This window comes from Tupaia chinensis, unplaced genomic scaffold, assembly GCF_000334495.1.
Source record: "Tupaia chinensis unplaced genomic scaffold, TupChi_1.0 Scaffold000085_1, whole genome shotgun sequence".
NCBI classification, from domain to species: Eukaryota; Metazoa; Chordata; class Mammalia; order Scandentia; family Tupaiidae; genus Tupaia; species Tupaia belangeri.
The window spans coordinates 5,924,459-5,949,881 of NW_006159547.1; the positions used below are offsets into that span (position 1 = coordinate 5,924,459).

General features: G+C 38.3%; 1 protein-coding gene across 1 annotated transcript in view; it reads right to left on the bottom strand.

The window, feature by feature from the left end:
- Positions 1 to 25,423, bottom strand: part of PAWR (pro-apoptotic WT1 regulator) — a gene marked incomplete at its 5' end in the record, with an annotated part of 114,969 nt that overhangs the window by 30,866 nt on the left and 58,680 nt on the right. The window contains 1 exon segment of the mRNA XM_014585712.2: positions 3,845 to 3,976. Within this exon segment, the coding sequence (XP_014441198.1) occupies positions 3,845 to 3,976 (132 nt within the window).

The window sequence follows — 25,423 nt, forward strand, 5'->3', positions numbered from 1 at the left end:
CTTAAAAAAACCCTTTTCCCCAAAAAAAAAAAAAAAAAAAAAAAAGATGGACATGACAATTTGAAATCTAAAGCCCAAATTCTTGGCTTCAGAGAAATGGCTATTTTCAAAGCAAGGTAGAAAAGTTAAAGATGAGCCTGTAATACTTGTGTCAGAAAATAATCAAATGCTTTAAGAATGATGGAGACTGACCAAAAAAAAAAAGACCTCAAAGATGTCCACATCCCAATTCCTAATCCCCACAAGCTACAAACCTGTTAGGTTAAATGGCAAGGGGGAATTCAGGTTGCCAATCAACCGACTAAAACTGCTAAATAGGGACATTATCCTGGATTATTTGGTGGGTTCGATATTAATCACAAGGTCTCATTAGAAGTGAGAGAGAGAGGCAAAAGTAGGTCAAAGGGAAATGTGATTACAGAAGAAAGACCAAGACGATGTGATGTGAGAAGACTCAATTCATTTTTGCAGGTTTTGAAAGAGACAACCATGGACCAAGGAATGCAGCTGGCTTCCAGAAGCTAGATTGGAAACCAGTGGTGCAGTGGTAAGATGCATGCTCTACAAGGCTGAGCCACATGGGAAGGTTCTGGGTTCACATCCTGAGATCTTTCTGTGTACACCAGGCACACACATATCCATGACCTGGGGCTAGCTGAAGCTGGAAGAGGATTATGGCCTGAAGACCCTGCTCAAAGTGCTATCACTTTCTCTCTCTCTCTCTCTCTCTCTCTCTCTGTGTCTCTTTTGCTCATGGAAAAATTATGATACATCTATTTCTTTTTTTTTTAAGGAATCTTTTTATGTGCTACTGCAGAAGAAAAGAGAAAATGCTATTTGAGTAAAAACAGGTAAAGAAAAAATACACACGGATACAGGAAAGATTTTGTTCATGTAACACTTCTGGAAAGATACACAAGAAAACAAACCATTAGCTGGTAACAAATCATTAGAAAGGTAAAGCTGAAGGGGATTTTACCATATAGTCTTTTATGCCACTTGCATTTTATTTTTTCACTGTGCAACGATATGTTTTCTTAAATAAATTAAGCTTAGTTTAAAATTTAATGGGTTACAGAAAAACAGACACACAAGGAAATGAACTCAAATAATTCCCTTTTCTTTACAGATTTTATTATTTTCTAAATTTTTCATTGACCATTAATCAGAATTCATTTTAAAAACTAGCATAGTTATATAGAAAATCACAGCAAAAATTAAGAAAACATTTAAAATGCTCATTTTAACACTGTTAGATATGATTTGAAAATGTTAAAGTAGAAACTTAAAATATTTTAATTTTTCACACAGTATACTGTTATGTTAAACTCATATTCCCATTTTATTCTTCATTTTGAAAGATTTGTTTCACTGAATGGCTCAGATTCACAGACTATGCTGAAAACACTGTCTTACTCTATGATCTGTAAAGCAACAATGTCAGTATGTATTCTCTCTTTCTCTTTCTCCGATACTTTTGAATTCGAAGTTTATCATATGTGAGCAATAGAATATGTGAATTTAGGTAGTAACTCAGAGAGAGGCCAGCTATGAACACAGCACAGTTTGTTCTCACTCAGACTTTAATAAGGCAATGAGGGAGGCCCATGGGGAACCTTAGCCTCAGCCTCATCCTAAACAAACAGCCTGGCAAAAAGGACCCTTGGAGCCAAGGTTTCCAATGAGTGACACTCTTATTACTAACCGATCAAACAAACAAAAATGGAGAAAATGAAAAGTAGGCTCGAGAAGAGATTAGAGAAGCTATAGAAAAGATGACAAACAGGATGAGGCTGATGGCTCCTCAGATTTTCAGGGAGCACAGGTCAGCGGAGTTCAGAGAATTCCACACGTGTGCATTTATTTGGGGTAACAGTAGACTGTGAGTGGGTAAAGCCCTCATGCTACAGAAAGCAATCAGCCCTCTTTGTACAAGCCGTTGCCTGTTATTATTTCAGTATGCCAGAGAAAAGGATGTGGCCAAGAACTGAAACCAGGTCCAGAGACCCTTCACCAAAATACCGTAGTATCTCTACCTCAATTAAGAAACCATTCGCCTTGTGGAAAGTCTTCACTGGAATAGGCCCAGATTTCATTTTACCTTTCTTAGACAGTCTCAAAGATGCTAAGAGAAACACTGCTTGTTTGCTTATCTCATGTTAAATAATGGGGTACTATTTTTCCTAAAACTGCAGTAATTATCATCTGTAATAACAGCGACCTGCAGGAGTGGGAGAAGCCATATAAACCTATTATCATTCTTTGAACCTTCACATCAGTATATGTGTCTCTGAAGCAAAGAAGAAGCAGTTTTGCACCTGCATTTCCTAACCACTTCAAAATATCTGCCCCTCCCTGCCAAATACCTTCATATCCTCGCATATTAACAGATAGGATTTTATCTCATCTTTCTTTCAGTAATAAAATGGAGAGATGTGTATACTGCTCTAAAATTCCTTTTAAAGTAAAACCACAATAATACACATTTAGAAAGCCAAGACTAGAACTCTGAAAAGACAGTAAATTTAAGATCTCAAAATGCCATAAAAATAGTTTAAAAATGGGTCAACTCCTGGTCTGGTGCTTAAGGAAGCTAGATCCCACATGGCTGGCCACACAGTTTAAATCTTGTACCCGGCAGCTTGAGAAACATGGCAGGAGCGTGTGTGTGCATATAGCGGTGCAGAAGAAGGGATTGTGGTGTGACGATGCCCCATAGGGGGTGCTTTCTTTCTTTCTCTCTCTCTCTCTGTTTGGCAAGTATACACACTCTCTGGCAAATTAAATTAAAAAAAAAAAAAGTTTAAGACTAGATTATTCCAAGAACATCGGCAAATTCGTTTACATGAAATGATTCTGTAGCGATTTGTTTTAAACTGAGGCATCTCTCTACCATCAATTCCCAATCTTCTGTGCCACGAGAGCCCAAAGTAACAGCTAATTTGAAACGGAGTTAAATTTTCTCTAAAAATGTAGTTTATGGGCTGAACAATGGTACAGAAGTAACACGGCATTCTGTGAGGCTGACTCACATGGGAACGTTCCAGGTGTGTACCCAGGGGTTTCCCCGAACACAACAAATATATGAATGTCCACAATCTGTGCTTACTGAAGCTGAGGGAAGACTGTGCTGTGAGACTGAACTGGGGCTGCCTCTCTCCCTCTCTCTCTATCACTGAAGAAAGAAAAAAGGTTTTAAGAAGTACTTCCTAATTACACAGAAATATAGTTGTTTCTGGCAATTCATAATACTATATATATTGTGTTGTACTATTATGTTTAAACATTTGACTTTGGAGAAACTTCCTTTTCAACTTTTTTTAATTGCGAAAGGGTAACGTGCACACACATGAGAGAAACAGAGAGCTGCCCCACTGGGGAGCGGCCACGCTGCAATTCTTTTTCCTCCATTTCTCCATCCGGTCATGACTGTGCACACATGTTATGTACCTGGCATGTTTTTTCAAGCTGCTGGGGTTAGGATTCAAATTCTAGCTGGCCATGTGGGAATCCAGCAACTCCAACCACTTCATCACCTGCTGGCCCCAATTCTTACTTTTTTTAAGAGTAAGAAGGTAAAAATTGTTAAAAAAAAAAAAAAGTTATTTTTATAGTTGATACTACTGAAACCTTCTTAATCAGGTAGCAACTACTTACTGATGGGGAACTAAAGTCCAAACACTGCTTAAGTAAAAAAGCATTTGACTATAAGGAAAATCAGTGGTTGAATCCATTAGAAATACTTAAGAGGAGCTTATCAATCAAAATTAGACAGAAGTTGTAAAGGAAACTTCAAAATTGTTATTAAATACCTAGTGACATCCTGGTATTTTTAAACACTCACCTGTAGCAGGTAGGAACTGCCTGGCTCTGGTAGGCTTGCAGCTTCGTTCTGCATTGTGTTCTGCTGTGTAATTGCATCTTCTCGTTTCCGCTCTTTCTGCCCTGCTTCATCATCTTCATACTCATCCAAGCACTGAAAGACAAATAGTTTCCATTTTATTTCCACATGTAATTAATAGAATGTTTTGATTCGACAGTATGTGAAAACAGATTTGATAGCATGAAAGAAATATTTGTGTATTCACAAATTAGCTTCTACAATAAAGGTGTTCCTTTCAGTGGTATGTATATTTAATTCCTATACATGAAATTATGTGTTCAAAACCCACAGCTCCACATTCACACCCTTCCCACTGTATCTTTTCTCTAAACTTGACCTACCAGTACCAGAGTTTCTCAAAGGGAGGGTCCATTCTTTATCATTCATTCTACAAACAAATCGACTGTGCCTATCTACACAACAGACAAAATGTATAGCCTGGTAGAAAGACATACATAGAGCTAACCTAGAGATAAAGGGCCTTTTATTAGCTCAGCACTGTATTTGAGAATATAAAGGAATGATACTTTCATCTACAGAGTTAGAAAGTTTGCTTCCACAGAAAACCTCACAATTTAAAAGATGGCTATGATGTGGAGTTGGAGACATCGAAAAAAGAGAACTTCGGGTGATAAGAGCATATTGAAAAAGCTTGCAGGAAAGGGTTGCTTAAAGGCCGAATTGATACCAGCAATGATCTATCTCCAGACTTCTTACACACAAAGACAAAATAGAAATAAAACTGTATTATATCAGCTATGAAATGAGTTATCTGTTCCTTGCAACTAAGCACCAATAACTAATAGAATGCCCCAAAAGGTTCTGTGAGAGATTCTCCATAAAAGTCTCTGCAGGCACAGATTACAGAGACACTAAGTCACTGGCCAAAGCACAGTATGTCAGGGAAAGCAACAGGACTTAAAAAAAAAAAGAAAAAGAAAGAAACTGCATAGAGAAAAAAGCACTGGGGCCAGAGTGAAAACGAAAAGGGGCACTGGAGTATCTGGAGACAGAGAAGCATAATGGAGGAGGTGCTAGCCTGAATAGCAAGCAGCACGTTTGGAGACAAAGTCTAACTGGGGGAAGAGGATGGGTGGTATGAAAGAAAGTATTTGAGGCAGTCTTACATTAGGGTGATGTGGATGTGGATAAGAAATCGGGGAACAGAACAGAAAGGGAAAAGTAAGGAACAAGCAGGCTGAGATTCCAGAGAATGCTCAGTGTCCTCTTCAGGAATGCAACACACTTATATCGGTGTCACTTAGCCCTGTCACATCCACCTGTGGGGCATGAAAAAACACAAGAAAAGCATTATGGCTACTGCTACTGCTATGAGTCAAAACTGTCCTGACCCTCACCCAGGACACTGGTGTCTTTCAGGATCCACAAGCTACGATGTTAGCTGGAAAACAGTGTAAGATCTGAGATCCTTCACACTTCTCAACACAAGGATTGGAAAGGCATATGCTCCAATCCACCAAAAAACATAAATAATTAACAGCCTGAGAAGTTTACACTTTAAGGGACCAGCAGTTAGCATAATGGCTATGTCACTGAACTCCCAAGTAGCCGATTGCAATTTCAGTCCCAGACACAGTGGCTTAAACTCACGCCGGACACATTTGCATGCGTGCCCAAGATCCCGAGAGGAGAATGGAGGAGAAGGGATTGCAGTGTGGCCATCCCCCCTGGGGGGTGATATCTCGCTTTCTATCTCTATCTGTCTGGCGAGCACACGCACCCTATAGCAAAAACCTCTGAAAAAAAAAATTACTATCATTTTAAGTGGTATAATTTAGGGGGAAAAAAATACCCTTAAAATTGGGACCAGCAATTAGCATAATGGCTATGTCACTGGACTCCCATGTAGTCAACCGCAGTTCAAGTCCTGGACGACCCGGTGGCTTAAAACTCACACTGGGTGCGTGTGTGTGCGTGCCCAAGATCCCAAGAGGAGAATGTTAGAGAAGGGACTGTGGCGTGGCCATCCCTCCTGGGGGGGGATTTCTCACTTTCTATCTCTCTGTCTTTCTGGTGAGCACACACGCCCCTATAGCAACTTTGGGGAGCACCACCCCCTTCAAACAAAAATTTTTAAAAAAAAAAAAAAAAAAAAAAAAAAAAAATCAAAAAAACTTAAAATAATTTTAGAAACGTGTGCAATCCTGAAGATGTTTTCTGTTAACATGTAAAAATAAAAAGTAATTTGTCGACAAAGTCATGATACATTTTTCTATGCAAAAATGCATCACAACTCTCCTGATGACCCAAAAGCTTCCCAAAGCACCATCAAACGCCAGTTAGAAAAATATTAACTATAAAATAAAACTAAAGAACAGGTAAATATATATGTTAAAAAATATAAAACTTCATACTGAGGAATACAAATTGTAACTTATTCTTAAATTGTGAAAAACGGGGGCTGCCAGGTGGCATGGTGGTTGAGGCGCTGGACCACATGGCTGACCCTGGTTCAAGTCTCAGATCTGGCAGCTTACTTCTCCCAGTCTCTCTGGTCTTTCCCCTCCCTGGTCAAATTTAAAATAATAATAAATAAAAAGGTTTTAAAACGTGAAAAGGTAATACAGTGAAGGTTTCAATAATCTGTAAATCAGTCTATAAGCTGAACAAAAATTCCACATAATTTATTTCAAAAGTAGGGTGGATCATCTAGAAGAATAAATATGTAACACATTCATTAAAATTTTTTTTTTTTTCTGGAGAGGTTTATGCTATAGGGTGTGTGCGCTCACCAGAAAGAGAGAGAGATAGAAAGCGAGAAATCACCCCCCTAGGGGGGATGGCCACACCACGATCCCTTCTCCTCCGTTCTCCTCTTGGGATCTTGGGCACGCACGCACACACGCTCGGCCTGAGTCTAAGCCACAGGGTCCGAGACTCGAACCACAGTCGACTATGCGGGAGTCTAGCAGCATAGCTATTATGCCAACTGCTGGTCCCCATTAAAATTATTTTTTAAAGAGTTTTGGCAAGGGCCAGCAGGTGGCATGGTATTTGGGACACTGAACTTCCATGTGGTCAACTACGGTGTGAGTCTTGAACTCAGCAGCTTGAAATTCACGCCAGGCGTGTGTGCCCAAGATCCTGAGAGGAGAATGGAGGAGAGGGGATCGTCTTGTGGCCATTTCCCCAAGGGGTAATTTCTTGCTTTCTGTCTCTCTCTTTCCAGCAAGTACATGTGCCTATAGCAATAATCTCTCTCAAAAACAAAACCAAAAAAGTGTTGTGGCAAGAGTATTCACTCTACATGAAAATGTATAAAACTATAGTAATGAAGGCTGTGTGACAGAAGTCACAAAAGAGAGGAATGAAACAGCATAAAATGAATTTTAAATCGAGAAGCTGTTCGATATAAAGTACTGAAAGAGGAGGGAACTATTTAATGCAGAGTGGTGGCTAAGACGTATGAATGCTAAGATCTGGAAAGAGGGGCCAGTAGGTGGCGTGGCGGTGAAGATGTTCCCACAAGGCTGATCACTATTCAAGGGCCGTACTTTGTGGCTTCGAAATCATACCTGTGTGTGTGTGTACCAGTCTAAAATCACCGGAGGAAAATGAAGGTAAAGAAGGGCCATTCCCCCTGTGGGGAGGGGGAGGGCTGGTGATTTCTCACTTTCCTTTTCACTGTCTCTCTCTGGTGAGCACAAGGCCTATAGCAAAAACTTCAAAAACTGAAAAAGATCTGGAACAAATAGAGTGGTCTCACCTCTAGTCTTCGCTGAGAAAGCATCTAGCATCCAGATTGCAAAAATCCCTGACCACAGGATCTATTGTCAGTAGCTTAAAGTTACAATTCCTAAATCAAAGAGTAGTATCGATAGGAAGTAGGGGTTGAGGGGGTAGCCAGAACCCCCTGAGTACTGGGATGTATTTGATCTATTTTGGCTGTCATCGCCTAAGACCCATCCTCTCAACAGTAACCGTCCTTCCTCCCACTCAGTAAATACAGACTCCCTTATCAGCAGGGAGGGAGGGAAGTGAAAGGAAGAGAGGAAGGGAGGGAGGAGGAAAGAAATGTCTGTAGTTACCAAGATGAGACAAATCAAGGAGACAGATGGAGGTACCCCAAGTTAAAATTCTGCTCTTTCCCATGACAATGCTGTGATCCACTGACCCGGGAACTTATTCCTCACACAGCCTCCCTGTGGAGAAAGTATGTATCTTGCATTCTGCGAGCTTTCAGAACAGGAATTATTTCATGAATCACAATTTCCCTCCACAATTCTGCTACCAACAGTTCTTGGTAAAGTTCTTGTAGCCACAAGCATCCTTCAAATCCTTAAGCTATCTTAAATAACTAGGATAAATGAGTGGGTATTCCACCAGGTTGTGAAAAATGCAGTGTGGGAAAACCACAAGTAGATCTCAAAATTCTTTTTATACCAAAATAAACTTATACTTCAATTCCATATTTTTCCACAGACTTTCCAAAGTATCCTCATACATCTGGAGTAACAGGATGGTGGAAACAGCACACAACCAGAGAATTCCTGTAGTGGCTATACTTAAGGGCAGAAGTGAATGTCTGAATTAACTGAATTTTTTGTAGAAACTAACAAACTCATTCTCAAATTTAAACAGACTGAAGATCTAAAACACCACAAAAAGAAATTTTTAAAGAAGAATCAAAATCAAGAACTTATACAGCTTGATTTCAATATTTACAGTGAGACTACAATAATCAAGAAAGCTATTAGCATTTATTTATATAAGGAGACTTCAGAAAATTCAAAGAAAATCTGTATTATTAAAAAAAAAAAGTGGGACCAGCAGTTAGCACAATGGCTATGTCACTGGACTCTAGTGTAGTAGACTGAGGTTCGTGTCCTGGACCCAGTGGCTAAAACTCATGCCGGGCGTGTGGTGCATGCATGCCCAGGATCCCGAGAGGAGAAAGGAGGAGAAGGGATTGTGGCATGGCCATCCCCCTGGGAGGAGATTTCTCACTTTCTGTCTCTCTGTCTCTCTCTTTCTGACGAACGCACATGCCCTGTACCAAAACCTCTCAAAAAAAAAAAAAAAAAAACCTAAGAAAAAAAAAATCTCAACTCAAAAATGACTAAAATTTTGAACAGTTCATCAAAGAAAACCAAGTGATGGTAAATACACACATGAGAAGGGGCTCAACATTGTAAGTCATTAGGAAAATGAAAACTAAAATGAGCTATCACTATACGCCAACAAAAACGTCTAAAATTAAAGATGGACATTACCAAATATTGAGAATTTGGAACAACTGAAAATCTCATATATTGCTGATGGGAACTTGTAAATGCATAGGCATGTAGGAAAACAGTCTGGCGGTTTTTTATAAACTTAAATATACACTTACCATGTAAACTCAGAAATTCCTATCCTAGTTACTTAACAAAACAAATAAAAATATATTAATCTAAAACTTGTACAAAAAAAAAACTGTACAAAAATATAGCTTTATTCATAATGGCCAAAACCTGAAAACAACCCAAATGTTCATCAACCAGTAAATGGCTAAACAAATAACAATATATCCATGGAGCAACAAACTGAATGAATCTTGAAAGCATTATGCCAAGTAAAAGACACCAGAAAATGATTAACCTGTAACGTATGATCCCTTTTATATAAAATTCTAGCAAAAGCAAAATCATGACAGAAAACAGACCAATGGTTGTCAGGATCTGTGTGTGTGGAAGGGGCAGAAAGACATGTTCTCTATACAGATTCTCAAGGAGAGCTATTTATCTGTGTACATTTGCCAAAATTTATCAAACTGTACTCGAAAAACAGAACATTAGGATATATAAATATCCAGAATAAATAGGACTTAGAAAAAAAGGAATAGAAGGAAGGTAATAAACAAATGATGCAGGAGTCTAAAAGAAACACTGAGCATTATGTTACTGGGTTCTAGATCCAGCTATTAATTCTAAGAGTAGGGAAGCCCCAGCCAGGGTTGAGCAGGTAGTAAGTAGGCTGTTATGCTGGAACCATAGAGGAAGGCCTGGGGTTCAGATCCCAGGTTGATCAGCCACACCAGATGCGTTCAAGATCCTGGCTGGCTGGAAGGCTAGTGAGGGCTGCAGAATTGTGGGACCCTGTGGGGATTTCTCTCTCTACATAAATAAATCTTCTTAAAAACAGGGAGAAAGAGGGCAGAATAAAATATTAGAGAACACCATGCCACAAAAATATGGTTAAAAAAAAAAAAAGCAACTGATATACCATTTGCCTATTTTAAACACAATTTACATTAAGACCATTTTTAAGTGCTTCAAATATATGACAAGTATATTCCACAGCACGTTTTACTTAAGTTAATAAAAACTTTTCAATAGAGATAAACCTAAGCACAAAAGATAGTCATCACTCACACTTATTATCTATCCAAAACTATGCATACTCAACTAAACAAAGAAATATAATTTAAAAAGTTATTTTAATTTAAGCATTAAAAATCACTAAAATTAATATTTAATAAATACTTAAACCAACTTTATTTATGTATTTATTTATTTAAATTTAACCAGAGAGGGAAGGAGGGAGAAAGTGAGAAAGCAAGTCATCAGGTCCAGGACTTGAACTGTGGTTGGACATATGGGAGCCCAGCATCCTTAATCAGCATGCCACCTGCTGGCCCCTTAAACCTACTTTTGATATTGCAATATTCTGACATCTTTAGTTCTGTGGTTTACTAACACGTACCCAGCATTTTTCTCAAGCTGCTGGATCCAGGACTAGAACCATGTAGTTGGCCAAATGGGATCCAGTCACCTTAACCACCGAACTACACTTATGAATTAGTTCATTCCATATTTAATTTGCTATATATTAAGAGTGAATCTACTGGTTCCTCTTTTTGATAGCAAACTATTGTTCTAGCCGTGTACATAGAATAATCCAGAGCCACAGTACTGGTGGTAGGTTGTGTGAATAACCACTCCTGCAGGAGTCTAGCACCGCATTCTGGGTTCCAACTCAGAGGCTCTAAATCTATCTCCTCATCATCAATTCAAAATGCTATCTTTATTATATATTTTTATATATGGACATGTTTTTAGCTTTTTATTCTGCTCTACCAATCTATTAATGCCAAAGTCACATTATTTTTATCATTATAAGTTAATAGAATCTAAAATGTAGCAGGTCTCTTCCTTATTATTCATTTTTAAGTCTCTTGGCCATTTCTAGTCGAAATATTCTTCTGGCAGAACACTTTTTTCCGTACATTCAATTAATGCATAAATTATGTGGAGAAGACTAATGCCAACATTCCAAAGTGGTTTGATTTTTTAAAAATGGACTCTGTAGCACAATGCCCACATGACAAGACTGTTGCTATATGGCAATGAGTTGGAACTAAGGAAATGAAGGTAGATATGGGAGCCAGCAGGTGGTGTAGTGGTTAAGGCACTGGACTCCCCACACAGCCAACCACGGTTTGAGCCCCAGACCTGGCGACTTGCTTTCTCTCTCTTTCTATCCCTCTCTCTCTGTCTCTCTCTGGTGAGTACACATGCCCTATAGCAAATACAAAAATAACATGATAAATATTACCCAATTCTATTTTAAAAAGAAAGTGGATATGTAAGTAGATATGTATACATGTAGATTTACGGAAGCATATGTGGAATGCGACTGGAAGTGGCAAAGGCAGGAAGAAAAACTACGATAACAAGGTGACTTCCACCTGCTCATGGTGTCGTTCGTGTAGGCAGAAAATCTAAGAGCAAGAGAAATGATGAATTCAGTGTTGCATATTTGAAATACTGGTGGGATATATAAGGTATAGCAAAGAATGCAGGGCACAGATGAAAGGCTACTAAAACTAGAAAAGATCTCAAAAGGAATATAAACCCAAGGAAGTTAGACAATATAGCCAAACACAAACCGAGGGAGTTCTGATGGTGCGTCTCTCATTCCTCTGAGGAGAGGCTGCGTTCCCCAACAATCCCGGGGAGAGGATGGCATGAGGCACAGACATGAGGGAGCTTAAAACTCTTAAACAGATACTAAGGAAACATGAAAGCAAAAGAAATAAATGTGGAAGAATTACCAAATAAGCACAGAAGGTCCACCAGCTCCAAATGAAGATCCTGAAACTTCAATGGAACTAGGAGGTAGTATTAGCTGTTATTCATTTAAAGGTTATTACAACCACGAGTCAAATTCTGCTATGAAAACTTATTTGTCAATATTCTCATCGAGTTGTCTAATTCTTTTTGGAATGAGTGTGGAGAAGGGTCGTTCATATCCCTTAATTGTTCAAACAGATGACTCAGAAACAAGACTCGACAAGCAGGATATTAACTGTGCAATTACATTTGAACATTACTTTGTTAAAATAATTTTCCATCAATATCTCTTTCCCCACTGAAATTCTTTTTTTTCTTCTAAGTTACTACACTTACTAAGAAAAACTTCAGGATCATATTAGTTTTAGGTAAAAATTCTTTCCTTGGTTTTATATTATAAATTTCCTTTTATTATCCACCACCCAGGTCTCAACCTAATTAGACTAGTTTTAATGCTTGACGGTTGGGAGTAGTGGGCCTGGTATTTATAACATAAATTCCTCAACATGAGTCACACGAACAATGCAAGGAAAAAAAAACTAAGCACTAGTGTAAGAAAAGAGACTATCTTCAGACAGAACTATCAAAACAGGCAAATATGTAAAATTATGCTATTCTAAGTATATCTATGATGGCTTTTAAACAGGCATAGTGTTGAGGTTAGAAAAATAAAGAATGCATGGGACCAGCAGATGGCATAATGGTTACATTGCTGGACTCCCACACAGTTGAATGCAGTTCAAGTCCCGGACCCTGTGGCTTAAAACTCATGCTGGGCACGTGCATGTGTGTCCGCCCAAAATCCCAAGAGGAAAATGAAGGAGAAGGGATTGCAACATGGCCATTCCCTCTGGGGAGATTTCTCACTTTCTGTCTGCCCCTCTGGTGAGCACACATGCCCTATTGCAAAAAATCTCTCTCTAAAGACAAAAAAAAAGAAAAATAAAGAACACCTTCTTTATTTCAACAGCTTACCAATCACTGATCCTAACAATGGAGAAGCAATGATAAGAATAATCAAAGAAAACAACCCCAAATATCTACATTTAACATTCAATTTTCATCATATTTAAGCAGTCCAGTGTTCCTGTCTTTAGTTACACTCGATGCAGTCTAATCCCATCATGGTTATTTTGCAACTTTCTAGCTATTTGGCTAAGTTACTTAAACACATGATGCTTTAGTTTTCCTCTAAAATAGGAGTTACGGCAGCCTGGTGGTGGCATAGCATTAACGCAATGTTCCACGATGCCGAGGGAACAGGAATCCACACCAGGTTCACCCTGGAAATCTCCCCATACACAGTGCGAAACAAGCTTGTGCTGTGATACTGAGCAGCTGAGGCTGGGGGTGGACTGTGGCATGACATGCCTGGTGGGGCTGCACCCCTACCCCAGGGAAAATTTTAGAGGGGGGAAGGGTAATAATATCAATAGCTATATCCCATAGAGCTGTGGTGATTAACAGGAATAACATAAGCAAAGAGCTAAGAGTAGTGACCAGCACGCAGTGCTTGGTAAATGTTATTCTATCATGACTATCGCAGCTCCCAAAGACTACTCTGCTATACACACAAATATGTTAAAAATGATGGCTAACGGGACCAGCAGGTGGCATGGTGGTTAAGGCGCTGGACACTGCCACATGGCTGACCACAGTTTAAGTCCTGGACCTGGTGGCTTGCTTTCTCACTTTCTCGCTCTGTTTCTCTGTGTCTCTCTGGTCAAATTAAAATGAATGAATGAATAAATACAATTTTAAAAAAATGATGGCTAACTTCCACTGAACACTTGTAGCTACTAGGCATTATTTTAGTTCTTTATTTGGATCATGTCATTTACTCTTCACAGGTAGGTATGATTACCATCCTCGTTTAGAGATTTCTTTGGTTAACACGGTTTCAACTGGAATCACCCTCTCCTTTGTTCTCTATGCTAATCCAGCTATGAGTATCCAGTTTTTTTCACATGGTAGGCACTTTATATTTACTGAATATTTACTTAATGAATGAAAAAAAAAATTGGATTATTTCAAATGTAAAAAATTGGATTATTTCATACTTAAAATGCTCAATTTCTTCATTTTTAACATATTCTAATCTCGATTACAAACTACTTAGCACTGTTTCCCTCCTTCATATTTGTAAATTCTATTTACTTAAATAGATGCTAAGGTTCTCAAAGACAAGGACATCATTTAGTATTGTTTCTGGATCCTTTCATTTCTAGTCAATTGGGACCAGCAGATGGCACAATGGTGACATTGCTGGATTCCCATGTAGTCAAGTGCAGTTGGGAGTCCAAAGCCTGGTGGCTTAAACTCACGCCAGGGGGATGTGCATGCATGCCCAAAATCCGGTGAAGAAGATGGAGAAGGGATTGTGGCATGGTCATCGCCCCTGCAGGGTGATTTCTCGTTTTCTCTATGGCGAGTACACACACACTCACCCTACAGCAAAAATCTCTCTGGAAAAAAAAAAAATTCTAGTCAGTTTGGAAATTCTAGTCAAACCGGAAATGTAATATAATGTATATTCCCTAATTTAATATTTCCTAGAATCATAGTATAAAAATTTTAAAGAAATTTGGGCCAGCAGGTGGCATGGATGTTAAGGCAGCTGAATTCCACATGGCTGTCGGATTCAGTTTGAGTCCTCAATCTGGCAGCTTGAAAATCATGCAAGGTGTGTGTGTGTGTGTGTGTGTGTGTGTGTGTGTGGGCGCGCTGTGTGTGTGTGTGTGTGTGTGTGTGCGCGCGCGCCAAAATCCTGAGAGAAGAATGGAGGAGAAGGGACTGCAGTGTGGCATTTCTCAGTCTCTCTCTCTCATAAGTACATGTGCCCTACAGCAAAACTAAAAATTTAAAGAAGTTCAACTGAAAACTTATTCAATCATCCCTTCTGCTTCAAAAAATAAAATCCTCATGTTTATAGAAAATACTTCTGATAACTTTTTGTTGTTTTATCCCAGTAATTTCACAATAGATTCGAATGAAAAACACAGGATTTTCAAGAAGTCTAATATATAGTATACTTTAAGAAACACAATATAAACGCAGCAGTCACAATTCTTCAGCACCAAACAAAACTTCTCTTTATCTTAAATAATTAATTAAATATGGATCACCCTACACTTCATCCTCCCCAATAATGAAAAGTATTGGGGTTGTCGGAAAAGTCATGACGTATTTTTTTCTAAGCAAAAATGCATGACAACTTTTCCAACAACCCCGTAACAATAAATTTTGCGGATCTGAAATGAAGTTGAGTCTAGATGAACTGCAGACAGAAGCCTTGAAACTTTAAAAATAAGTACTGTCTTACTAGTTTGTGAGAATGTACATTACTCGGAATTTCCTTTAGCCAAACTACCAATTGAGATTGGGGCGGAGGGGTGGAGAGACAGAGCAGACAGGACTACTGGACAGAGGCGATCTGCCATACACTGAGATTTCTGCAATCCAATATGCTTTTTCTGAGCATTCAGAAATATCTGGGTAAATACAACCATCTGTATACATACTTGAACAAAAAGAATAGCCCTGAATCCTTCGGAGCTTAGCAATTACCCTGAATCGCTTTTATGCTTTGAGAAACAAAACCATACAGAGACTTTGTCTTGTTTAACCACAGTTTTCAGAACATCACTAACTGGTGAACACTACTCAGGAGAAATGACTAAATAAGGGAAGGTTATAGGAAAAGGAATTCTCGAGAAGAACAGGGAGAGTCATCACCAGATTCTCACATTCTCAGCACAAAGCTCCGTGCCCCGTGCCACACAGGACATTCCTTTCTGGGTAAGAGTCTGTCAAGCTTACCTTTAGCCTTTTATTATATTTCTCTTAGGAAGAGTCCCCTGGCCCTCCTCAAGAAGCTTTATTTTCTTCTTTAAATTTTCTTGTCCCCTTGGCTTTATGCACATTTTCCCCTTCTACCTATATATTTATCTGAAGATAATTTCATACTCATCATACATCATCCATTCCAAAGTATACTTCCATTTCAAAAATCTACCTCTCACAAGAAATGGAAAGTTTATATTTGTATAAAAGGAACCAAAACTGAGCTTGAATGCAAACTCAGAGCAGAGGTTGTCACAAACAGTACGGGACTTGGGAAATAACACTGTAATAAGTAAGTGAATGAACGACTTCACAAGTAAAACTAACCCAGTTCAGCCTAGCCTGCCTTTACCGGCCAAGAGAAGGGAGGGCTCCTCGTTTTCTTTCCTCAGAATTTCCCCTGCCTTAAGACTCAGAGTCTCAATCTTTACAGCATCCAGAATGGTTTTCCCCAGCACGAATACGGTGCCTGTTAGTCACATCATAGATGTTACCACACATACTGTACTTGATCTGGCTCAGACCTGCAATCACACTGCAACCCGAGCAGGCAATTCAACATTGATGACCAAGAGTCTGCCTCCTCAAGCTCTTTAATACGTGGACACATATGTCTTTGGCACGTGGAGGCTGATTAGTTGGGAGCACAGGGATACAGAGTAAAGAAATTCAGTCCTGGAAAACAGTGCGATGGGTAAGAGTCTTAGATGACAAGCTTGTGAGTATATGTGTATGTACATCTTAGCCACTGAGGCTGGAAGGAACCACTAAATTATACATTCTATTACACTGACGATGGAAGATACAAACCAAAGTGAAATGAGAACTAAAACTATCATCCCAATTTTACTTAATTACCATACAGCACACCCATGTTTTCAGGGAAGAAGGAGATAGCAAGTGGAGTTTATTCAGGGAGGGAGAGAAGAATAGAACTCCCAAGCAGGCAGCGGGTCCTGCAAAATGCAGCATATGCATTTTTAAATGTTGGGTTTGTTTTCATTGAACTTTTATTAAATAGCATTAAACTCTATTTGTGCCCTTAATTCTTAAGTTCTGTTGATTATATACAGAAGGGTAATTAACTGATCATTTTTTAAAGTCGTTTTGAGAGAAAACACTACTCAAATCAACTCAGATATAGAAATAACAATAGCAACTAGTCGTCATATAGTATTAGGTGCCAGACAGTCTTAGGTGCTTTTGAAAGCATAATTTTTTAAATCGTCACAGCAACCCCATAAAATAGGTACTATTATTATCCCTATCTTACAGGTTTGAAAGCTAGTAAGCAGCTTGCCTACAGTTACCCGACTAACAAATGACAGAGTTGTGATCTGAATTCAAGACAATTTGGCTAAAGTCCATATTTACTGTTTCAGTGGTATAAAACAGATTCTCAAATATATCAAACATTTTATACAATGTTTGTTAATAAGAAAGTCAAATGATGTACCTAGTTAGGTGCATAGTAACATCTTTCCTTGTGAAGAATTGGGAAGAATCACAAGTACTTACATACCTGAGGGGCTACAAGGTGGTTTGGGACGGCAGGTATAAAACAGGGAGATGCATTTCACTGAATCTAAGGTACCTTTTTTTGAAAACACACCATTATCTTATATTGCCACTGAGAAAGCAAACTTGCCAGACTACAATATGCCACACTGTAATACACTATCATTTAAAAATATGCCATTATATAGAAAGTGAACAGAAGTATATAACTCATTTGATGAACTACGGTCACTTTTCAAGGAAACCTTCAACATATAGGTATTTAATAGATGATCATGTGAAAAAAAATAGCATTTCTTGAAATCTGCTGTATAGGTTTGAGGAACCTAAAAGCACTCATATGTCATTTAACAACAGGGATGCATACTAAGAAATGAGCTGTCATGGAAACAGAGTATACTTACACAAACCTGGATGCTATCTATAGTCTACTATTCGCCTAGGCTATCTAGCATGCCCTGTTGTTCCTAGGCCACAAACCTGCGCAGCATGTTACTGTCATAAATACTGTAGACAACTGTAATACAATGGTAGGCATTTTTGTATCTAAACACAGAAAAGGTACAGTAAAAACACACTACAAACAATAAAAGGGGTACGCCTATATAGGTTGCTCCCCATGAATGGGTGAGCGAGTGAGTGGTGAGTGAACATGAAGGCCTAGGACATTACTGTACTCTAGAATAGACTAACACTATACACTTAAGCTACACAAAAGTTGATAAAAAAATTTTTTTCTTCAATAATAAATTCACCTTGGCATATTGTAACCTTTTTAGTTTATAAAATTTTAAATTTTTTAAACTTTTTGATTCAGTTGTAATAACACCTATCTTAAAACACACATGCACGGGACCAGCAGTTAGTGTAATGGCTGTGTCACTGGACTCCCATGTAGTCAACCACGGTTCAAGTCCCGGACCCGTGGCTTAAACTCGCGCCAGGTGCATGTGCATGTGTATGTGTGCCCAAGATCCTGAGAAGAGAATGGAGAAGGGATTGCAGCATGGCCATCCCTTCCCCGGGGGTGTGTGTGTGTGTGTGTGTGTGAATTTCTCACTTTCTGTCTCTGTTTCTCTCTGGCGAGCACAGGTGCCCAATAGCAAAAAATTCTCAAAAAAAAAATGCGCACACACACATGTGCACAACTATACAGATAAATTTCTTCTTTATATCCTTATCCTATAAACACTTTCTATATTTATTTTTTTACTTTTAAAATTTTCTTTGTTAAAAACTAAGACAGAAACATACTTAAATTAGCCTAGACCTACACATGTCCAAGATCATCAATATTTCTGTCTGCCACCACTACCTCTCTTCCTACTGAAAGTGTTCAGGGAACAATGATACACACAGAGCTGTCATTTCCTATGGTGACAAGCTGCCTTCTGGAACACCTAAAAGATCTATGCCATAAAGTACATAGATAGGTTTATGTGGTCACCGTCTCACTGTTTCTTCACATGGCCATTTTTTTTAATGTGTGCACATCCCTGGAGTCTCTTTCCTTTCCTTCTTCTTTAAGGGTACCATTCATACTGGATTACTGTCCCTCTCTTAAGATCGCATTCTATTTTAATTAACTCCTTAAAGGCCCTATCTCCAAATAGTGTATGGTTAGGGCTTCAATGTATGAATTTAGAAGGGACAAAACCAGTCTATAACAACATATAGTGGCTGATCACATTAGATCCTGGTGCTGGAATGCAAAACATCTTATTTGTTAGAGCAAGCTACTGTTTAGACAACAGTATTTAATACAAAGTTGTTCCTACATGAGTCTCAACAACTCAAAAACAGAAACAGACTAGAGCTCATTTTAGACTAAAAGAAATGACTGTGGGATTTTTAAATTGTTTAAGACTCAAGAAGATACCCATATTTTTTGTTCTTGCTACATTCTTGGCAGAATCAATTCATATTTTTGTATCAGAAAGGCGAATCTTGCTTTCAGGCACTTCTGGTACACTTTCTCTGCATTACTTAATAAAGAGAACGTTCGACTGTTTGTCTCTGGTGTGCTAGCACTCTGCAGTTATATGTAGGAGCAGCTTAATAAATATCGGGGGTACCAGCCATTGGCACGATGGCTATGTCGCTGGACTCCCATGTAGTTGACTGTGGTTTGAGTCCCAGACTGTGGTTTGAGTCCCGGTTTGAGTCTTGGACCCGGTTTGTGTGTGTCTTTTTGGGTTTTCTTGAGAGTTTTTAAAATTCATGCTGGGCACGTGTTCGTGCATGCCAAAGATTCCAAGAGGAGAATGCAAGAGAAGGGACTGCAGCGTGGCCATCCCCTCTGGGGGGTGATTTCTCACTTCCTGTCTCTGTCTCTCTCTTTCTGGCGAGCACACACACCCTATAGCAAAAACCTCCCAAAAAATAAATAAATACATAAATAAATAAATTATAAATAATCAGAGGGAGAAAGGGATAGAAGAAAAAAGGAGGGAGAGAAGGAAGACATTTATCTATTCAGGGTAAACTCTTATAAGCTTTAACTTGGCACAATACTGATTATTTGAACCAAAACACTTAAAAATTTAAAGAAGGTAGGAAAATATACACGGCAAGTTGAAGGTTTAACGTAAACTCTGGTTGGTTCTTGCCTTCATGTCACAGCTCATGAAAGCAGAAATCAAGAAGTTCTACTGGATAGAATAGAATGAATACTCCTGAATAAATATTTAAATGTTATATGGAAGTAGAGAAAGACACAGTTAAAAAAACACTTTCAAAGATTATGGGCTCTACAACATTGCCAGGGAAGTACATTAGTATAGCTTTTGATGCCAACTAATGCTCTGTTTATAAAAAAAAAAAAAAAAAGGTTTTACAAAAATGTATCCCTCCCAGACATATAAGACATTATATATGATACCTACCCTAAATCTTAGATGCTCAGAAACCATCTACTGAACAATCAACTCATTTGGGGTTTAAGTACATTTGTAGCTCCAATCCACAAGAGAACAGTGGAAGCAGAATGAGCTACAGCTATGTGAAAATAGAGGTTCTTTTAAAAAAAATGGGGGGCCAGCAGGTGGTATGCTGGTTAAGGGCACTGGATTTCCACATGGCCAACTGCAGTTCTAGTCCTACCAGACCTGGTGGCTTGCTTCTTCACTTTCCCCCCTCCCCCCCTCCCCTTCTGGTCAAATTAAAACAAATTAATTAATTAAATAATTACTTTTTTAAAAAAAATTTGCCAGAAGACACATGCACTTGCTAGATAAGAGAGAGGAGAAAGTTCTCCACCACGCAGGATGACCATGCCACAATTAATTTTCTCTCTCCCTCCCTGGGGATTTTGGGCGCAAATGCACATGTGCCTGGACACGTTCTTCAAGCCACTGGGTCGGGACTCAACCGTCCAGACTGCTGCTGCACACTGGGATCTAGCTCCTTAATCGCTATGGTAGGACACAGGCTGGCCCAAGAGAGATATGCTTAAAAGGCCACCTGCTATTTCTCAACTGTCAAGGAATATTAGAATTCTATATAAAAAAAATAAAATAAAATAAAAAAACCAGTATCTAAACAGTTGGGGTCTTAACCATATGAAAACTATTTCAATGGTAATGGACTAAGTAATAGCTATGTGGAAAAAAACATGGATCATTTCTGTTCTACTAGTTGATTTGTGTCCATACTTCTCTATAAATTCAGACAATTTAGTAAAAAATAATGGTGTGGATGTGTCAAATCAAACATTAATACACAACAGCTATTTGGAAGGGAAAACATTCCTTCACTACACATGTACTTATTATGTGATTTCTCTTCTTTGTAAATGAAATGTAAGATTATGTTTAAATGGCCAAAATCCCACAACATGAGGTTTTAGTTTATTTTAAAAGGATTCAAGTTGTTGATCTCATATGTCAGAAGGACAAAAGAGGACTTCTAGAATGAGAAAGAAAACAAACTATCTACTGAAAATAAGTTTAGTTTGTCTTAATTTTGACATTTACTGAAAAGTGCTCTTGTGTAGTATACGTTTCAAAATCGTTTAAAGAATGATAATAATATGCCTTTCCTATTACATAGTTTGGATCAAATGATATACCTATTGCAAAAATAAAGTATTCATTTACATACCTTCCTTCAGTGTTCAGAACATGTTTACTGTTGACCAAATCATTCAAGTGAAAGATTTAAATGGGAAACTAGGTAACAAAAATTCCCTCTCCACATCTCAGTTGCTTTCTTATTCCCGTCATCACTTAATGGCATTTAAATAATGCTTTCTTCAAAAGTTATGAAAAAAACTAAAAACGTGTACTTATTTTAATAACTCCTTTTTTAAAAAAAGAAAAGCTCAGTGAGCAAAGACAGAAAGATTTGTGAACTTTTAAAATTTTTATTTTGTTTGCAAAAGTATTTTCACTTTAAAGTCTAAAAACAAAATTTTATTTTTTTTAAAAAAAGGTCTATACTACCTACTGAGGTCTACACTAAAACTAGGACTTAAAATTCCTGTAGATTCCAAACAGATTTAAATATACATATCCTAGCTTAAAAATTCTTAAAGAAGGATAATATATCCAAAGAGCTCACCAAGGGGTAGTAAACTCAAGAGGGTTTAACTTTTTTTTTTTTGAAGGAAATCGGTTATTTTAATACTGCATGAACCACTAGCTCAAAGTATTGCAGTTTTAAAAGCAGATGCTGTTATACTCCTTGCCACACCATCATATCTTTCCAAAACTGAGTCACTATAATTAAAAAAAGCCCTCCCCCCATTTCCTTGAAGAATGTTTAAAAATTCCTATACAATAATACTTATTCAAATGGCTACTCAGTTGTCAGGACACAGATATTTTATTTGTTTGGAACTAACTACTGAGTAAATGCAACTACTTTGTATTTCTTTATCTCTAAAGGTAACATGAAAATTACTGGCTCAGGGACTAGCAGTTAGCGTAATGGCTATGTCACTGGACTCCCAAATAGTCGACCACGGTTCGAGTCCCAGATCCAGTGGCTTAAACTCACGCCAGGCGCGTGTGCGTGCGTGCCCAAGATCTCGAGAGGAGAATGGATTGCGGCGTGGCCATCCCCCCTGGGGGGTGATTTCTCTCTTTCTATCTCTCTGTCTCTGTCTGTCTGTTTGGCAAGCGCATGCGCCCTATAGCAAAAACCTCTCAAAAAAAAAAAAATTATGGGCTCACTAAGAATATAGTGAACTCAAAAAGTTTGAGAACCTCTCACCAGAAAATGGGTAGAGGGACCAGCAGAAGATGCAATGGATCGCTGGACTCCCATGTAGTCAACCACAATTTGAATCCAAGACCTGACGACCAGAAACTCATGCTGACTGCTTGTGTATGTGTGCCCAGAATCCCCAGAGGGGTTTGCGGTGTATCCCCCTAGGGGGTGATTTCTTGCTTTCTGTCTCTTTGGTGAATGTGTGCACTCTACGGCAAAAATCTCTCTCTCAAAAAAAAAAAAAAGGCAGAAAGTGAAATGCCACAGGGGCTATAACTAAACTTAGTGAAACATTAACTGACTACTTTAGCATATAGTATGATCAAGAGGCTGTTAAAGAGCTGTTTAAGGACTAATCTACTTTAAATACACATGTCTGAAGTCTTCACCTTTTCATAAAACAGTCTCTGCCCCTCCCATCTTGCCTTAACTGCCATCTAGCTCTGGCCTACGGGATGCACTTCTGCTGCTGCTTGCTCAAAGAGAAAATGCTTCCTCTGTCCTCATTCGGGCCCATACAAAGTCATCTTCCCTTTCAGTACTTGGGAAAACATCTAGTGTTCTTAATGGTAAGGTCCAAAAATCTTCAAAGAATTAATTTTATCTGGACTGAAACTTTATGACTGGGTTGAAAAGCTGGCACATATATACAATGGACTATTACTTAGTTACAAGAAACAATGAGACCCTACTGTTTGATTCAAAGTGGATGAATATAGAGGTTTAATGTTGAGCAAAGTGAGCAAGACACACTGTATATTCCCACTTAATGTGTACAGAATATCTGCACTCTATGGCAGAAATTGCAAGATTTGAAGATATGATAGTAGACAAGATAAGTATAGATACCATAGACCATAAAGGAAGGGGGTGGGTGGTAGAGAGTGGGTGTTAGAATGTGGGTGTGAGATGCAAGGGGAAGAAACACTTAACAACAAAAAATAAAGTTCTCTGTTTAAAAAAAAAAATATATATATATATATATATATATATATACACATACACACACACACACACACACACACACAAACATACATACAGAGAGAGAGAATCCACAATGGTACTTTATGTAAATTGTGAAATTAATCTGAAAATTAAATAAAAACATTAACAGAAGTATTGGTAACATTGTATGTCCTATCAATGATAACAGTTTACTATTATATAGAACTCTTCCAAAACACGATCAGAGCTGTTAGTTCCCAACTACAGGGTTTGCTTGTATAATGTGATGGCCCACTGAGCCAATTCACTGTGATCCAATTGCAGCAATTCAAGGGACAACAGCTTTCAGGAGACGAATCCCAGGATCTCAGTTAAGAACTAACGGGTGAGAATCAGGTTCTGTTACCATGTAAGGTTAGGCAAGTCCTTCAAACTCCTAAGCCTCAGCCTCCTCAACCATGCAAAGGATCATTTTCCTGTAGCTACCAGTTTTATGTTATCAAATAAAATTATGCTTATTAAAGCAATTCCTAAAATGTTACCCTACAAACAACCTAACAGATACATTATTCTAATACTTATACCCAAGGCAGTCTGTTAGCCTAGTAAGACAGAAATATACCTTTTTCCTTATAGAACATAAGATTCTAGTAGGGGAAATAATTAATATATTTAACCTTAGTTCCTTTCCACAAAAATGACAATGAAGAAATTTTAAAAAGATATTACCACATAATTAAAAAAAAAAAAACCTAAAGGCAACAGAATGAGTGATGACAGCTAAATTTTAGAATATAGAAAGCAGATGGACAACTTGCTGATTTAGCAAAGCAGGGAATGCTGAAATCTACATGCCAACCAAAAACAGGGGGAAAAATTATACTAAGGAATTGGAAAAAAGGCTCAGGAACTAGAAGGATCTTAAGCCCCTAAAGGCAAGGGGGAGAGGTGGGCAAAGCTGGAGAAATGGTGAAAAACCTAAAATCTATAACTCCCCCACCTCCATCTCTCAGGCAACTACTGCATCCCCATGGGGATGATTTATTCTTCACAGACACGAAACCAGACGGGAGTCTGTTTGGAGAGTCCAGTAATAGGCAATGGTGGAGGTGAAGGGTAAACCACACAAGAAGCAAGAAATGAAAGTGCACAAATACAGAACAGTGTCGTTTCCAGTCTCCTTTGTTCACATGGATCTCAAAACATTAAAATGATAAAAACATAATAAGTAAATAGTCCCTGTATTTTCAGATTCACCAATTTATATATATATTTATATATATATATATATATAAGGAATATATATATATAAGGAAGCTGAGGGGGAAAAAAAAAGCACAGTAGATGAAAAAAAAAAAAAAAAAGAAGAACAAAACCCTCTGATGAACAAAAGATCACAATTAAGTTCCTAATATTGTTTTCTAACATTGCCAAACCTGAAAGTCTTCACAAAAGGAATATCGAAGATAACTGACTGACAAACAAACCAACAGCCAATGAACTGCGACTGCTGTACTTAGCAATCCACGGAGGTACGGGGTCCCCAGAAAGTGATGACTGTGAGAGGTCAAAACCATCATGGTCTATGCTAGCTGGCGACTGTTACATTGCTGGTTGTCATAGTAAAAAGAATGCCAAGACTTCTTAAATCGTCCCATTTCCACGTTTCTGTTAACCAAAGTAAAAAGTTACTGAACCCAACAACAACAACACTCTAGGCAAGGGGGCCAGCAAGTGGCATGGTGGTTAAGGGCGCTGGACTCCCACATGGTCGACCCCAGTTCAAGTCCCAGACGTGGCAGCTTGCTTTCTCACTTTCTCTCTCTGTTCCTGTCTGGTCAAATAAAAATTAATTAATGAAGTTAAAGAAAACAATTCAAAAAAAAAATCACACACAAACAAACAAAAAACACTGGCTATACACTTCACACTTTCATGATTTGTCTCC